Genomic DNA, 17,019 nt, shown 5'->3' on the forward strand with positions numbered 1-17,019 from the left:
CCTTGGATTTGTAAGTTTTATTTTTTTAAAAAGGTATATTTTTTACTTAAAACTGTCACCAGACAGATAATGTGTGAAAAAAATCGATTTCCCCTGTCTTCTCCAAGTGCTAATTACAGATTTACACAGCTCAATCAGAAACAACCAATCACAGCCAGAAGGAGGATCTTAGCACTGTCAATCAGGCTTGTGTACACTGCTCACAGACTCCCACTTGGTCTCTGCAACACTACAGCTTCCCCCCATCAGTACAGCCTGTTGTGAATGCTAAGGCTAGTTAGCCGATGACAGCAGAAAAACGGCTTTCCTGGAATTGTGAGTTGTTTCTCCACCATTTGCACATTAAGCAGTGTGTATACAAGGTTGATTGACAGCGCCACAACACTCCTCCTGGTTCTGATTGGTTGTTTTTGACCAGGAGTGGTGCATTTCTTCACAATTTAATCTCAGTATATAAACATCTGTTCTGTGAAGGATTGTTGGAGAATATATTAAGAACAAACATCATGAAGATCAAGAAATACAGCAGACAGGTCGGGAATAATTTTATGGAGAGTTTAATGCAGAGTAAGATTGTAAAGCAATATCCCAGGCTTTGAACATCTAATGGACAGGCTGAGCAAGGGATGGAAACAATGGCTGGAGTTGATGGTAAGATGGAAAGAGCTAAATACAAGATTATTCTGAAAGAAAGTCTGTTGCAAAACACTTGAGACGGGAGACACGGCCCTACGCAGACAGTCACGGCTACAATGGAATGTTTTACATTAAAGATGAATGAATTGCTAAGACGGGCTAGTCAAAGCCTAGACAAAAATAACAAATTCAAAATGACTTAAAAATGTGATGTTCAGATGAGAATCTGACAGCCGATTTCTAAAGAACTACTGGCAATAGTCTCAGTTTCTTAATGTGCAAAATCGTTGAGACATAAAAGATCAGCAACATGTGGCTCTACAAAGTCTTGAATCAGGAGGGATGGTTAATATTCATGCAATTCTTATTTCTAAAAAATACATCAGTAATTAAGAACCGTGCCTCATTTTTCCTTCAACTTCATAATTATGCATTACCGTGTGTACATCCATCACATAAAGTCCCAATGAAAACATTAAAATTAAAACATGAAAAGGTTTAGGGCATAAATTCTAAAAAAACAAACAACAAAAAAAAACACTGTTTGGATACATTTCAGATACCAGTGTGTCAAAGACAACAGTTAAATTTGTGAAAGTCAGAATAGTTAAAAATAAATGAATCTGTTTGAAATGAACTCATAACTCCCTCGGTGGGTGGGTGAAATTTGACATTAATAAAAATGTACTTCCACAATATATAATTGTTTGCCTTTTTTTATGCAGAGGCTACTGTCAGCTGGACATAAGGCAACACAAATGAATTCAAATAATTCAAATAATATCAATAATAGTGTAAGTAATAAAAAAAGAAACACATGTTGTGGTATGTTTACTGGGAAACTGATCATTAGTTTCCACTCTCTGCATAGAAACTAATACTCATATTTCAAGTTCAAGACACAGCATAACATAACTCACAGGGGGGGAGTGTCCGCTGCTAACTGTGTGCTCACACTCAGGACTTTGTGTACATACTTCCTTGGGGTCCCGCTTGGCTGCCCTTGCATGTTGTTTTGACAGTTAGAGGCCAAGACATGACATGACAACAGAGGTATGAAATCCCCCCGGCCAATCTGCAAACACGAGATTCAACCAATCATCGATACCAAACAACTCCTGGATGAACGTTCCTGCTGATGCGATTCCAACAGTCCTCAGATTTGTAGGCCCGGGGTGACGAGAGCAGAATATATTTTTTCATGTGTGACTTGGTCCCAGAGCTGGGGGGAGGTTGACAGAGCTGCTGCTGCCGACACTGTTGCTAGACTTTTTATTGATAAGATTCTGAATTTCCTCATCGTCATTAAAGGAGCTCTTCCCGTACCGCTCCGTCCACCAGGCTCGATACTGAAAAGAGGGGAGAAAGAGCTTTATCGTTGTTGTGACGTTCTGAAGATCTTTCTTGTAGGTCTTGGAAAAAGCATCAGATCAAGACACATTATCATTCAGTTATAAAACTGTATAACGTGGTTTTACAGCCGACTGAATTAAGTAGTTTTAGCCGCAGTAAAACAGCTGATTAACCCTAAATACAAATATTCAGTCTGTCATTCTCTGCTTCCCAGCCCCTCTTCATTACATCACAACCAATTTTGAGATGTGGATAGATAGAAACACAAAGGTTTGGCTCCTCGCTTAACAAACACGCTCAGAAAGCAAATAATTTTAGGGTCGTCATTGAACAGTGTTATATTTAGAAAAAATAAATAAATAAAAACACTGATATTTCAGAAAATATTATATGCCTAACTTTTGCTTTGTATAGTACAATGCAAAAGTTTTATACCATTCTTTAAGTGGAGGATTGTGTGTGGAAAATCTCCGTAGGTCCGTTTCTGTCTGGAAGCAACATCCACGCTGTGTTTAAACACACTCCAATCTCCTTTTCCTCCACATTCTACACTTTGTTTGAACTTTTGAAAGTCATTTTCACCCCCTCTTCATATCTAAATACATTGATCTTCAACAGGTGTTCATAATATAGTGAACTCTGAGTGTATTGGAGTCTGTAAGTATTTGAGAAAATCCACTCAAACACCTAATTCTTGTTTTTTTCTAAGTTTTATAATCATTTTACGAAGGAAAACAATCCAATTAAGTCTAATGTGTTTGTAAAGATTACTTTATTACCCTGTCCTCACCTTTCACTAGTTAATCTGCCAATCATAAAAATGTTCAGACCAGAGTTAGCTTTACTTTTCATTTTTGACTTTTCTATTGTGCTGCCAACAGTTAGGCTGGTTCATGAAAATACTGTAAGCCATTAACTTTTATCTTTTGTTTGTTAAATAACTGTTAAAAAAAACAACAAATGAAAAAAGTAAAATTTGCTGCATTTTTTAAAACTTTTCCTGAATAAAAAGCTCTTAAACATTTCTCAATAAAAAATTTCATGTAAGAAATTTTTGCTGTGGGTAGGCTTCAAATATGTAACTTGCAAAAAACAAAGGACACGGGGGAAGGACTAAAGTAAGGATACAGGGATGGGAAGGTCGGAAAGAAGGAAGTAAGGGAGGGAGGGGAGAATGTAAGAAGGAAAGAATGGAGCAAGAGAAAGAGGGAGGGAGGAACAGTGGATAATTGGATGGGGCATCAACTCATCAAATTTATTTCGCCTTATTCTTTTCCACATTTATTATGACTTAAAAACTACTGAAACTGCAGGCTGCATAGGAACCCTATGGATAATTTTTGATCCCTCAAAGGTTAATTTTAGATATTTTCATTCAAATGACTAACCTCTGCCAGCTCCATGTTTTCGAACTCCTCCAGCTGCCGCAGGAAGCCCAGGTTGGGGCCCGCACACGGCCGGGCAGCCCGGACCGCCGCCAGGGACTCCACCCAGCCTCGTCCCGTCACTGTCATGATGTAAGCCACCACCAAGGTTACGCTGCGGGACACTCCTGCCACGCTGACAAGCACAGACCCTCACAGTTGGTAATCCTTCTCATATGCAGAATCTCTGCTTTAGAGTATAAAAGAAGTGAAACCCACTCTTTACGCTGTGGTTAAATGTCTGCTGTTGGCTGTTTGATATGAGACAAGATGAAAGGTGAGGACATTTTCTATGAAAGTTTTTAACCTAAAAGCCTGATAGTCAGGTTCTTTTTGGTGTGGCTGAAAATGAGACGTGGGCTAATAAAATCTGAAGATTTTTCAGTCATTCTGAGGAAAATTCTTATTATGACAGGGGAATACAAACTTTTTCTGCTTCTTTCTGATACAGTCACCAGTAAACTCTGATTCCCCCCCTCCAATCATTCAAAATTCTCCAAGCTATCCACAAGTCTTCCAAAGCGTTTATACCTCAACTTCCTTTTTTACCTCAGATGTATTTGAATTGGTGGGACATGAGAAAAACAGAATCCGAAAGTACATTTTGTAAAAAAAAATTAAAATAAATAAATTAATTAAATTAAATTAAATTAAATTAAATTAAATTAAATATGAAACACGGACCTGACACAAGGCCTGCAGGTGCATCATCCTAAAGTTGCTATAATTTGTATTTAATGACTTTACCTGTTAGGTTCTTCCTCAGATTGGTACTGCACAAAGTTGTTTTATAAGATTAAACCAAGGATACAAAAATAATAATGAATCTCCAATAAGTCATCACTTCATGTTTCCATTCTCTTTTCACTTTATCATCTTTTTTCTGTCTCATCACAGCCACAAACATCAATGTATTTTGTCAAGATTTTTATGTGACAAACACAAAGTTGTGGATATGTGGGTTTAAACAATTTTTACAAACGCAAATCTAAAAAGTGTGGCATGAATTTCTGTTTTCTTGGATATGTTACCACAAGCTTTCCACATCTAAAGACAAGACATGTGTTGCCGATTGTTGTTAAAAATGGATTAAGCGCCGTAAGATTGGATGGAGACGGTTTGTTGAAAAATTCTTTGTATGTCCAGAAATTTGACTATGTCATTTTAACACATCAATGACTCCTATTTAAACCATTCCATTGCAGGTCTGGCTGTGTGGTTATCGACCTTCTTGAAGGCGAACCTCCACCTTAGTCCTAAATCTTTCCCAACCTTTTTTAGTTTTTGTTCTTCTTTTTTTATAAGGGCTGCAAAAATATACAAGAGATTGAGTCTAAGAACTGGTCTAAGAACTGGTCCTCACCAGTGTATGAGGCAGCCCTCTCCTTTCAGGCGGCTCTCATGGATAAACATGATGCTCTCTCTGAAGTACTGAATCCTGGAGAAAGCATCACATCAAGCAGCTTATCATTAAACATAACAATCTAAATATAGAGAGGTATGTATCTATGGTATGGTTAGTTACAGATCAAATGCTCCTATTTCAGTTGAAAGAAAAATGTAACAAATTGCAGCACCAAAATCGGATCTTTTTCAGTACTCACAAGTTTTGCTTTGAGTGGTCAGAAGCAGATATACAGAGATAAGTCATGTCCTGCACAGAAGAGGAAACAGCTTAAATTAGAGATGTTAAATAAAATTCGGTGCAGTATTTTGTAAACAGAAGTTCCTTTACACTTGCAAAAACAATAATATTAAGTATATTAATCGCTCTTTGTATTTCGAGGTCATTTAGATGCAAATGCGGTGGCTATTGCACCCTTCCTGTTTTTCGTGATACGTGCCCCGAAACCTTGCAGTCCTTGCCCTGTGAGCGATGTAGATTGCGACATAACGGAGTGAGGGTGTGAGTTTTGTGCGTGCGTGTGAGTGTGTGTGTTTACTCTTCGTTGCACCTGGCAGCTGATGGTACATTAACTGGACAGAAACCACCTCATCGTGCTATGACTGCACTCGTGCAAAAACCCCTGAGTCCTCAGGGACAGCGCAAACTCTGGAAGTGCTCCAGACACTTTTCGTAAGAATTAGTAAAAATATATCCACAGACAAATTCTGACTCTCTGGAAAGGACCTCATGTCTTTGCACAAGTTCATCACTATTATTTAATCAAATCAAACCCTGACAGTGAAACTGTATTCCTATGCATGCTCATAACTAAATTCCATTCTTGTAAAGAAAAGTTTAACAGATTTGATCAAGTAGAAATTACTGCTTCACTCTATTCTGCAATATGGTAATCACGACCGCATCTTTTCAATGTAAATGTCACATCTGACCTCAGAGACTTAGTGGTTGCAAATTTTACCATCCTCTCTCAGGAACCATCACGTCGTCTTCCAAGAAATCAATCAGTCAGCAGTTTGACTGTTGAGTATGCAAATAAACTGTCCCATCTGGCCACTCTGTCTAAACTCGACCTGAGTCATCTTTAGTTACAGACTTTAAAAAAAAAAAAAAAAAAAAGCTGTGTCATGCAGTTTTTTTACAGAAAAAAATTATCAGATTATGTGTTGTATTAGAAATGAGCAAAAGTGTGTGAAGTACTGTATGTGTGGGCCAAAACTTTTGAAAAGTTTTGGTGGTTGACCAGTTTAGGTAGTGATACTGTGTAATACAAGTTGCTGTTTCTCTTCAATGTTCAATGAAACATTCTGGCATGGATGGGAGAAAGTGTACAGAAAACTCTGAGCACTTTTCATGATCGCTTTCAGCAAGGAAAAGATGAAAGTTGTGAAAGCGGACACTGGGGATATCAGACAGATTTTCAAAAATGAGTCCAATCGATTGTTTTCAAACACATTTCCTTTTTTTTTTGTTCACCTTGTTCCTCATGTTCAATCCAATATGATAAAAAAAAAAAATAATAATAATAATAATAAAAACATTCCTCCGCTTACCGGCACATCTAAGTGCTGCAGTAAAAACTGTTTTTTTTTTTTTGTCCACTCCTTCTTTCAAAAGTTTTTGGACCTCAATGTGCAGAACTAAAAGCTTCTTGTGAAGAAAATATAGCAACAAACAGCAGCTGCATCAGCTGACACAGATTTTCACACATGGACTGAAATTTCATGTTCTAACAATACTGAGGCCTCAGAAAAAGCTGTGTTTCTGAAACCTGGTGGATTCCATGTCTTATGACTGTCACACAATTGAAAATATGAACATCTGTATACTTCAGCTGCCTTTGATAACGATTTCATTGAATACTCTTATCTCACTAATGATCTTAGGTAATGAAAATATGTTTCAGGAAGTGATTCTTCAATAGGTTGAAAACATAAAATAGATAAACCTAAAGGATGATATATATCATGTAGTTATAAACTATTTGAAATAAATTCCCTACATGCCTTTGTCACACAAAAGTACTCACACACAGCTGTAGGGAGATATTTAACTCTGAAGAGACATAGCAGCTCCGCAGAGATTTCACACTTTCACAATGAGTACTGATCAGTTGGGACACTGACGGGTAGGTGTCTGAGTTCAGAGGACATTAAGTACTCTGTAGTTGGATGAAGGTTCGGGTCATGGGGTCGCAAAGGCTCATGTAGCAGTTTGAAGCTGCCTCACCTCCAGGACAGGTGCAGCTGTGTCATGGATTGAGAGGATGTGGGTGATGTTGTGCTTTGCCAGTAGCTCCTGGTCCTGTGCATCTGAGAATCACAGAAAATTGAGAAATTTGAAATTATTTCTGCATCCAATGACAAATGTCAGCATGAAAGCTGCAACCTAAATAAAGCATTTTCTGCCCGACAACAACCCCCCTCCCTTAATGTCTTCCAAGCAAATATGGCCGTATGGTTTTAAAGTTTTGCTCTTCTTTTGAACTGAAAGAAAAACCGGAAAACCAGTGTTTCTAAAACAGTCCAACAGCTTGGCCCAAAAGCAAGAAACAGTAATTGTTTTAATCAAATTTTGTTCTTTAAAAGGAAGCCAAATGTTTTCTACGATGGACAGATGTGCTTTAAGCATTTTTTTCTCATGCTTTGCAAATGTGCAGGATGCTGCTAATGCCACCCCAAAAATGCCTAGAGAAGCCTTCACTAAGCCCTGCTACAATGCAAGTAAGCAACCATAAACTGCAGACATTATGTTGCAAAAATATTTAATTTTTGCAACATAATGTAAAACAACACAACCATTTTTAATTATCAAAGTATTTCCGAGAGAAGTGCAATCCTGAGTCACTATCTATATGTTCCCAGGGTATAGTTTATGCAACATAAATCATAAATTGAGGGAAGGCTAGTAACTCCCCTAAGGTTCATAAAGCAAAAGATAACTTTTATTTTTCATATTTTTTGCCAATATTTGACATTTAAGACCAAAAGTTATTAAAATTATAATTTAAATTATCCAAAGATACAATATGTGATTCGTCAATGTGAAAACATGCTTTTATCAAGACTCATATTTGTAATGTTGGCCTCTGTATCTCCTATAGTTTGATAACTAGTTATGCATGTATGATTGGGACTGATTTTTTTTTTTACCTGGCTAAACTGAAATCAAGACTAGCTGGCACAATGTTGTGTATAAGACAGAAAGTCACTTAATTAACATAATAATATCTTCTAAAACAATGTATACCTTTATTTAGAAGGGTTTTGTTAGAAATCAGTTTATTTCTTCAGATTTAGATGTAGATAAGCTAACTTAGCGTTAGCGAAGCACCTTAAGTAGCTAGCTTAACATAGAACATAGAACATCTGCTGTCATAGTTGTTGACAGCAGATGGAATCCGTACACTAATCCGTTCTCTGATTAGTTTGAAGCTGAGAGGGACTGCAAGAAATATTGCATTGCCTTTAAAATTCAGCTAGACCCACCGCATTCCTAATTGGCAAATGATAAAGGACTAAAAGGACTCAATGCAAAAGACTGATTGCTTGCTTTGCTCAGTAGAGCAAAGTATGAGCAGCCTTTCACATCTCTATTTTTATCTGCAACCCATCAAGGCATTTGTCCAATGGACAGTGTTCAAAGAAATGTAAAATCTGTTTTGAAGGACAAAGATAGTAGGTGACAAGCCTTCACAAATAAAGGAAACTAGAAGTGTTTCTAATTATCCCTTCAGTTATTAAGCTTATATATTGAAAATATAAACTTTTCTGCAATATTCTAATTGACTGAATATGACTGAGATTAGTTGCATACTTTGATAACTTTGTTATGTTGTTATATTATGCACTGACAATTTAAACATTATTTATGTGTAGAAGCAGATTCAATATATGGTTTTGTGGTATTAAGATATTAGATATCAAATCCCAATTTCAGAATAGGCCAATTTTGCAGAAATGCTGTGAAATATAGAACATTATCAATGGATTTGATTTATTTGATGCAACTTTCATTTTTTCTGTTTACTCAGACAAAGTACATAAATGACAGATCCAGTTTGGAAGTGACTATGGGCTTCTGGCCTCATGGTGGACTGCAACTTTCATAACATCCAAATTTATTGACAGTCTAATTTTACAGTTTGTCTGTGTAGGGCGTCTTAGTTAATTTAGCATTGTACTGCTTTTTAGAGGTTGGCTTGCCCTTGGATTTTACACCTTAACTAGATTTTGGTATTAGAACTACTTGGTTAGATTTACACACTTGATTAGGGTTCAGCTACTATGGAAATCCACCAGTTACTGGCCCAGTAAATTTGGTCTTTTAGGGGAATTCCCAATTTCTGAGCCTTTAGTACAGCATGTAGACATCTAGAAACGTATAGCAGGTATCCAAATCAAGACTCCATTTTTTCTACGAGCTTCATCAAGTGAATTTATCTAAATACTATTGTTAAACCTGAGTGCATTATGTTTCAAATTCAGTTTTAGCTGAATAAACTTGAATCTCATCTGAATGTGTTTGAAATAATTTAAATCAGAAATGGAAACCTCAAAGGTTTAGTTGTAAAACTCATAAAGCAATATGAACTTATGGACTTTAAAACTTTAAAAGTTTTAAAGTCCATAACTTTTTTATGGACATTAAAAAGTCCATTTTTTGGTTAATTCAAACTAAGACAAAAACAATGTGATATCCACAGTTTGGTGTATATATAACATGAGAGGCAGCCTCATAACACCAGACATTATTATTTCCTTTGTTGTACACAAATGTCTTTAAATAGGCACGGTGGGAAGCATAAAGGAAAAAACATAAAAGGTGTTGCTAAGATGAAAGGTATTATGTTTCCTATTTGACAGCATTTTTCAGAACAGGTCACGTTTACAAAAAAACGTCTTCCACATATTTATGCTATTGCCTACGTGTTTATGGTTCACTGTGTGAATTAGATATAAAAAGAGCAACCTCATGCTTTGGTTTGCTGTTTTGTGGAAACATTTGGAATGCATCTTACATCAGGGACACCCCCACAGCACGGGGCATCCCCTCCCACGCCAACGCTCATCATATTCACAACATAAGATTTATGTTCCCCGGCAGCAGCTGCACACCTCAAAGGAAAAACTTCAGAAAAGATAAAAACAGTACTGTAAGTTTTTTTTTTTTTGTCAAAGTGCAGTACTCCAGTCGTTCAGCTTCACACTGTGACCTCTCTACTCTATAGAAACCAGGCTCAGTGTAGCAGTTCACCACATGCTCCTTCATATGAGGAACTGAAACGTGTTCTACTACGCTGTCCTGAAAATGATAAAAAAAAAGGAATAATTTCTTCACTGACATGAAGGCTTACCTTTAATGTTACCAAGGTACAAATCTGGTAGGATCTAAAAACAGCAAGGAAACGGAGCTGAACGGACAATGCAAAAAGAGATTTTGAAGATTTAAACCGATTCTTTGTGATACTTTACCTTACTTATTCCATTACCCATCTTTGACAGAATGTCTTATGCAAGTAAGTTCAAATCTAAGACAACTATATGGTCCTTGTCTTCCAATTCAGGCTTTGGGGATGAAATCCTGATGCTCTACAGCAGCATTGCTCTCAACTGACAAGCTCCGTCTCACCGTCCTCCAACCATCCTTGATAACTTCTTTGGGGTCAACCAAAATATCACAAAATCTTTGACACGTCCACAGCTCATGTACAGAGAGATCTTTCACTAAGAGCATGTTGATTAGAATTACGTAATGTCACCTTAGTAGTGAAGCACACTGCTTGGGTGTTTATATTTAGACCGAGCTGGGTCACGGGATCGTGCATAGATACATACCAGCCAGACAAAGATGGTCGAGTGCCAGGAGAAACAGGAGAACACATCTAGAGCGGGGTGACGTCTGGTTGTCACCATGTGCTGAGCTGTTCTGCCATACAAGGAGCACTTCTCAATCAGACTCAAAATACAATGTGTAAATCAAACCAAATTTTTTACTGGTTTTGCTTGACTAAGAAAACGTAAAACCCCATTTCCCAAGAACTGTGACAGTTTTTCATCTGATTATTTGTAAAAATTACTTTCAAATCAATTATATTCTCTATAAAGGTCCATACAATCGGAGGTTGGACCAGTTCATCCAGTAGATATGATGAACTAAAAGCCCTAACATATTCAATTTATTACAGAAAATTAAGTAAAATCACTTCACTGAGCCTGATTACGGGGTCTGGTTTTTTCTTGACATTAAGAATTACCCCGCTTAACTTTAATTTCTTGCTCTCTATTTCATTGAACACACTTCAAGTTTTGCATTTCCAGTAAATCTGGTGACACCTTCAATTCATCGCTCATAGCCAACCAGGGTATTTTTAGCCCGGTTTTTGTCTTGTGTTCCTGTATGCGGTTCAGTACATGGCACTGCTCACACTCATTAACAAGCACAGGAGTGCGGAGGCGTTTACAAAAACCGGAGAGGCCTCAAACAGCTCATCAGGGCTGACGAGTCAGACATAAACAAACCGGCCTTTGTTGAGGTTTATATTAAAAAAGTCTTTCATAAGTTCATTACAGGAAATACTTTCTTTTTGCTTGATTCTTTTTACTACCTACTTAAAAGTTCTTTGGCTGTACCTCTTTTATTAAGACTTTTCTCCAACTATGTAAAGGCCACTAACTCCTGAAGTTTAAGGAGAACATTTTTAAAGACATAAGTAATAATTAAACAAGAAAATCAGAAATACAACCCTCTACATACCTTATGCTAGGTCTTTGTAAGCTTTGGTACACACAGATATTCTAAAAAATATGTAATTGATTTATTGTAGTCTTTAACAGACATTTATGTTTGTTTCTTATTTTTCTTTTTTTTTCCAGATGAGATTTCCTTGAAATTATAGCGTTAAATGTTAACATCAAATATTGCTGGAAAAACATATTTTCCAACCTGGTCCTAAAGGTGAATTTTTATCTGCTACACATTGTGGTTGGTACAGTTTGTCAAATATTGAATTAAATGTTCACATAATTAGAGTATTTAACTCACAATCAATGCTTTAAAGCTACATAGGCCTTTAAAGGCGGCAGTGTGAGTTTAGCAAACCAAGGACACAATCTCTGTAGAAGATCAGTGTTACAAAAGATAAGAATGTCAGTTTTTCCATTTATGCTTTGGAGTTTTATCTCAAACCGTGAGTTGTGTTTTGCGAAACTGTTGCATAAGAAAGTATTGTTACTTTTCTTTTTCAAAGGGGTGAGATGGGAGAGTAATCCACAAATCAATTAAAATAAATATTGCACTTATTAAAGATTAACCTCAGGCATGTCAAAGAAAACTAAAAAGGACTTAATAGGACTGCTGCTGCAGAATAACAGCTAGATGGACAGAAAAAGCCCTGCCTAATAGAAATGACTGGACATTTTAAGGAGCTAAGTTTAATTTTCTGCACATATTTCAAGTAGTAAGAAGAGGATGTCATGGTAGCTTTGGCAAATGTGTCACAAAGGTATATAAAAAAAACAAATTGTAGTGTTCCATATCTAAATAGTACAACATGCTGTGATTCAAATATTTAATATTGTAGTTCAGCAACTGAATTATGTATTTGTGCAAAGCTCAACATACAGCTGAATGCAACATCATTAGATCGAATGTAGTTTCTCTACATTTGATCTTGGGTTGACCACTTTGCCCATCTCTGCCGTATTTATGCTCTCTGCCCACCATTGATGTATTATTTGCAATTATGGCTGTCATTAACTTTGTATACTCTGTTTTTCTTTGAAAGTAAACCTGGCACGTTGGTTTTCTGTGTGGTTTTAGTTGTTGTCCTGCCTTCTCAGCTTCTGCTCAATCACGGCAGATGGCTGCTCATGCTGAGCCTGGTTCTGTTGGGGTTTTCCCTATTAAAAGGAAGTAGTTCCTTCCAACTGAGGAATCATTTTTTACACAGTTCATTATCTATTTTTAATTTATGTTTTTTTGTACCACTGCTAGGTAAATTTTTTAATGTAGTTTCATTCAACACGGAAGGTTCATTGTGGCTTGAAATAAAACAGAGGTTTAATTCTCTTGCCATTAATCTTCAACTCTCAGATTCCCAATCAGACTTATGTTTTGGCCCAATATCGGTGGGCCACTCAAAAACATTAAATTGGCCAATAAAGTATGTATCAGTAAAGATAAATTACTCTAAACTAGAATCTCCTGAGGATACAATTGTGGGTGCAACTGCATACCTGGAAAGTGCCATAAAATTATGATTTATAAATCATTATTCCATTTAATAAAGCATATTGAACTCACCCCACACAAAAGAAAATACACATTTAAATATGTAATTTCTTAGAGTGATTACTGTACAAAGCCAAACTTAAGAAATTAAACTTTTCAAGTAATGCACTTAAATCAAAGCAAAACATATTTTTCTGGATTGGAATAAAGTAAATTAAACGTTCTTGCTCCTTCCCGTACTTTCGCTTTAAATTTCCCTGACGTAAACACTCCCAAACCTCACTCACTCACTCGCTGCTGCTGCCCGGACTTCCTTTGAAAACACCTACATGCAGCTCATGACTGAGAGGACTTTGAACTATCTTAACCCGCTTTAATCCAACCTGTAGTAGCTGACCGAGTGGCTGCAACGCTTATTGACTAAATGGCCTTGCTTTTGTTTGGAGGACGTTTGTTTAAATGCAGCAGAGACGTCGGGAAGATCATGGAGGCGTCGCAGCTGTACTGGTAACTGTTTGCATTGCACCGCATTCAGTAGGAGAACGTTTAATGTTCAAAGTTCTTAAAATTGACTCAGAAACAGATGAGAAGTTCGTTCGGACAGGTCTAGCTTTGGTGCTAGGTGCTACTGTTTTTACTTCAATGATTGTTTTGTTTTTTTACATCCACTAGATGGCGCAATTTCTTTAGATGCACAAAGAATGATGAAAGTTGCCAAAATCACCAAGAAAACACCCAAAACTCCTTTCGCGTTTAACTTGCAATTATTTCATAGGGGATTCATGTGTATTTTCTAATTAAGTTATCGGTTGTTTTTTTGTTTGTTTTTTGAGGTTAGTGCTTTAATTTCTGTTTAGGAACTACATGGTAAGTTCTACTTTTAATTTATGTCGCTCATATTGTGGAAAGCACACATTTTTACTCCTTAAAACAGTCTGCTAGAGTTTATCCTAAAATCATTAAAAATTATCAATTTTAGAAAAACTTCTAGCTTGTTTAGTTATTTTGTTGTAAAGCATTATTTAAATAAGATAAAATATTTCTTCCCAAAAAGGAGAAATATGTGATGTCTCTGATGACATCACATGAAAGCATATAGCAATCATTGTAAATTAATTTAGATATATATTTTTTTTTTGTTTGAGACATACGTGAGAACACTTAATTAGAGAAAACGTGCTAACAGTAACAGTAGGTTGTAAAGAGAATTAGAGCCGATTGGAATAGCTTGATTTCCTTATCAAAGATTTTAAGCACTCGTGTGGAGCCAAGCTATTACAAAAATAATATTGTCAGGTCAAGGAATTTCATTATAATGACTCTTTTTTTAAGTCCCAGTGTTTCATGAAGAACTCTGTGGTAATGACTTAGCCAATAGTTTGGCTACAGTCTGGAAGACGGTTTCCAATAAAAAGGAGCAATGGCTTAAAATGTTTACATTGTATTGTATTGCATTAAGAAGCTAATTTATGAAACTTGTAAAAAAAACTTGACATTCTTACCCTGAGATTATTATGTTACCTTTTTTTCCTCTACTTCACAAAATATTCACACTACTCCGTGCAGTCACGCATCCTTCAGATCCAAACACGTTTTTAAGCGTCTCTTCTCGTGTTTGCTCAGACGCTGTTTTGTTTCTCTGCAGCTCTTCAGCTTCCTCGGGCAAGCGGCGTGTTAACGGCGTTGATCTGTACTACGAGCAAACAGGACAAGGGAAACATGCTGTTCTTCTCTTTCCTGGTGCTCTGGGTAAACACAGACCCACCGATATGAGGATAAGCTTTAATACCTTGTTTACAACAGATCTGCCTTTTTTACCACAGGAAGCACAAAGACAGATTTCGGTCCGCAGCTGAAGTCTCTGAACAAAGAGCGTTTCACTGTGGTGGGGTGGGATCCCCGTGGATATGGGCAATCCCGTCCTCCAGATCGAGACTTCCCTTCTGACTTCTTTGAGAGGGATGCAAAGGATGGAGTAGATCTGATGAAGGTGACTTATGACCACACTTAACTGTACAGAACCATTTTCTGTGCGTTTCAATCCTCTTCCTATAAATACATCAAAAGAAAACAAACAAAAAAAAAAACACTCTACATAAAACAGTTCATGTTCTGATTACTTCTTTCCACAGAATTATGAAACATGGTCAAAAACATGTCTTAAAGGGAAGGAAAACAACAAGGTTAAGAGGCAACAAATAGCGTACATTTGTACGTTAGTGGCTAACAATCTAAATAAAATCTTTGCTTTCAGTGCCTTCTTTTTGCCAGTATAAAATTTCTGCTGATGTCCACGTATCACTTCTTTAAATTAGTTGTTCTTTCCAGACATTGTCTCTGTATCATTTTATCTATGATATGTTAGCTATAACAGTGGCTCATTTTTCCTCAGTGTCTGAGCAAAATGAGGAAGACTTTAACTGTTTTAAGTATTAAAACGCCCCTCATCCTGTACACTTGCAACATTAGGTCAAAATCCCTTTCTAGAGCTTGTCAACATTGTAATTCTTGTTTAAAAAGTGAGATGTCTCATCTGTCTTAAAGTATACATAAAACTATATAATCACTTATGCGAGTATCACAAAAATGTATACTATTTTTTTAAAGGTTATTATGGAAATATTTGTAAAAAAATATTCCTTCATTGATATTTTGTTCATTTTTTTTAACAGACTCTAGGTTTTAAGAAATTCTCTTTGCTGGGTTGGAGCGACGGGGGAATCACTGCTATGATTGCAGCTGCAAGGAACCCTGATCTGATAAATAAGATGGTCGTCTGGGGATCTAATGTCTTCGTTACTCAGGATGACCTCAAGCTTTACAACAGTACTCCAGTTTTTATTGTCAAAAATAAAAAAATAGTGCAAAAATAGACACTGTTTCTTAAGTATTGATTGTATATTCCTTGTTTCTGGGAATATCCAGTGGTCCGTGATGTCTCCAAGTGGAGTGCAAGAATGAGGCAGCCCATGGAGGAAGTGTACGGAGTGGAAGCATTTGCTAAAATATGGGAGAACTGGGTGGATGGCATTGCTCAATTTGCAAAGAGACCAGAAGGTGAGGAAAACCATGTTGTTACAGAGGCATAACAACTGAAATGAAACTAAAATAAGCCCTTTTGTTGCCTATTTAAAAAAAAACAAATGCATGAAAGAAATATTTTGATGTCTTATTTAGTATTTTAGGCTGAAATGATTATTTTTGCATTTCATGTTTAGGAAATATCTGCATGGAACTTCTACCTCTTATCAGTTGTCCAACCCTGATCATACACGGAGAGAAAGACCCTATGGTCCCCAGCTTCCACCCTCATTACCTTCACAAAAACATCAAAGCATCACGGTGAGACCATGTTCCAACCAATAACTTTCAGTGCATTAGATTTATTGTAACAATGAGCTAAAACATTTTTTCCCCCCTAAACCTAGGTTGCATCTAATGCCAGAAGGAAAGCATAACCTCCATCTGAAGTATTCGGAGGAATTCAACAAACTAGTTGAAGACTTCCTGAAAGACTGAGGCAGATCATCATTTGTTTTTTAGCCTGCAAACAATCATAGCGAAGAAAATCTTCATCTTGGACCCGTTTGTTTAATTTTCTCAATATTTTATTTTTATTTTTTTTACAAATACAAAAATGATTAAGTCTCGAGTCCACAGCTTGGATTCTCATGAGTGCTAGTTGTTGACTGCAAACTCAACAATGAGATTTTGTCAATCATACAGCAACAACATGGTGAAAAGAGAAGGCTCATTGCTTCAAAGAAGAGTGACCTTCACCATATTAATAATGGTCACAAAAGCAACTGTTATGATTGGGAGCCCTTTTGAGATTTGAGCAGGCTGGACAGCTATGTTACATTAGTAAAATCTAAAAACTTATCTTAGTTTGATGATAAAACTAGTTTAATTATCTGAAACATTTAAATGTGACCAAAAAAGAATACATTTTTATATGTGGAAACAATT

At 36.6% G+C, this 17,019-nt stretch overlaps 2 protein-coding genes across 3 annotated transcripts; one reads left to right on the forward strand and one right to left on the reverse strand.

Moving 5' to 3' along the window:
• Positions 1-541: 541 nt before the first annotated feature.
• On the reverse strand, positions 542-10,584 carry LOC103463394 (dual specificity protein phosphatase 22-B). 2 transcript variants are annotated; one of them, XM_008406711.3, is made up of 7 exons: positions 10,293-10,584; positions 10,175-10,208; positions 7,048-7,130; positions 5,018-5,067; positions 4,777-4,851; positions 3,378-3,541; positions 542-1,985 (listed from the first exon to the last, which is right to left on the reverse strand). In XM_008406711.3, exons 1-7 carry the CDS (start codon positions 10,311-10,313, stop codon positions 1,942-1,944), a joined length of 471 nt encoding a protein of 156 aa, XP_008404933.1. In that variant the 5' UTR covers positions 10,314-10,584; the 3' UTR covers positions 542-1,941. The 2 variants fall into 2 exon arrangements, with proteins under 2 accessions (XP_008404933.1, XP_008404932.1); XM_008406710.3 differs by having other exon boundaries at positions 3,378-3,549; positions 10,293-10,580.
• Positions 10,585-13,299: 2,715 nt separating this feature from the next.
• bphl (biphenyl hydrolase like) lies at positions 13,300-16,630 on the forward strand. Its single transcript, XM_008406712.2, has 7 exons — positions 13,300-13,557; positions 14,696-14,799; positions 14,874-15,040; positions 15,723-15,876; positions 15,976-16,107; positions 16,269-16,392; positions 16,479-16,630. The coding sequence occupies exons 1-7, from the start codon at positions 13,475-13,477 to the stop codon at positions 16,567-16,569; spliced, it is 855 nt and encodes a 284-aa protein (XP_008404934.1). The 5' UTR covers positions 13,300-13,474; the 3' UTR covers positions 16,570-16,630.
• Positions 16,631-17,019: the final 389 nt, after the last annotated feature.

The sequence above is a fragment of the Poecilia reticulata genome, chromosome 4 (genome assembly GCF_904066995.2).
Source record: "Poecilia reticulata chromosome 4, P_reticulata-male-v2, whole genome shotgun sequence".
Lineage (NCBI taxonomy): Eukaryota > Metazoa > Chordata > Actinopteri > Cyprinodontiformes > Poeciliidae > Poecilia > Poecilia reticulata.

Excerpts from the sequence above, each read along its gene's own strand:
- LOC103463394 (XM_008406710.3), bottom strand. The coding sequence starts at position 10,313 with ATGGGTAATGGAATAAGTAAG. Across the intron at positions 5,068-7,047 it reads CAGCTGCACCTGTCCTGGAG|GACATGACTTATCTCTGTAT; the intron begins GTGAGGCAGCTT and ends TCTTCTGTGCAG. Across the intron at positions 4,852-5,017 it reads GACCACTCAAAGCAAAACTT|GATTCAGTACTTCAGAGAGA; the intron begins GTGAGTACTGAA and ends TGCTTTCTCCAG.
- bphl (XM_008406712.2), top strand. The coding sequence starts at position 13,475 with ATGGCCTTGCTTTTGTTTGGAGGACGTTTGTTTAAATGCAGCAGAGAC. Across the intron at positions 14,800-14,873 it reads TCTCTTTCCTGGTGCTCTGG|GAAGCACAAAGACAGATTTC; the intron begins GTAAACACAGAC and ends TTTTTACCACAG. Across the intron at positions 15,041-15,722 it reads ATGGAGTAGATCTGATGAAG|ACTCTAGGTTTTAAGAAATT; the intron begins GTGACTTATGAC and ends TTTTTTTAACAG.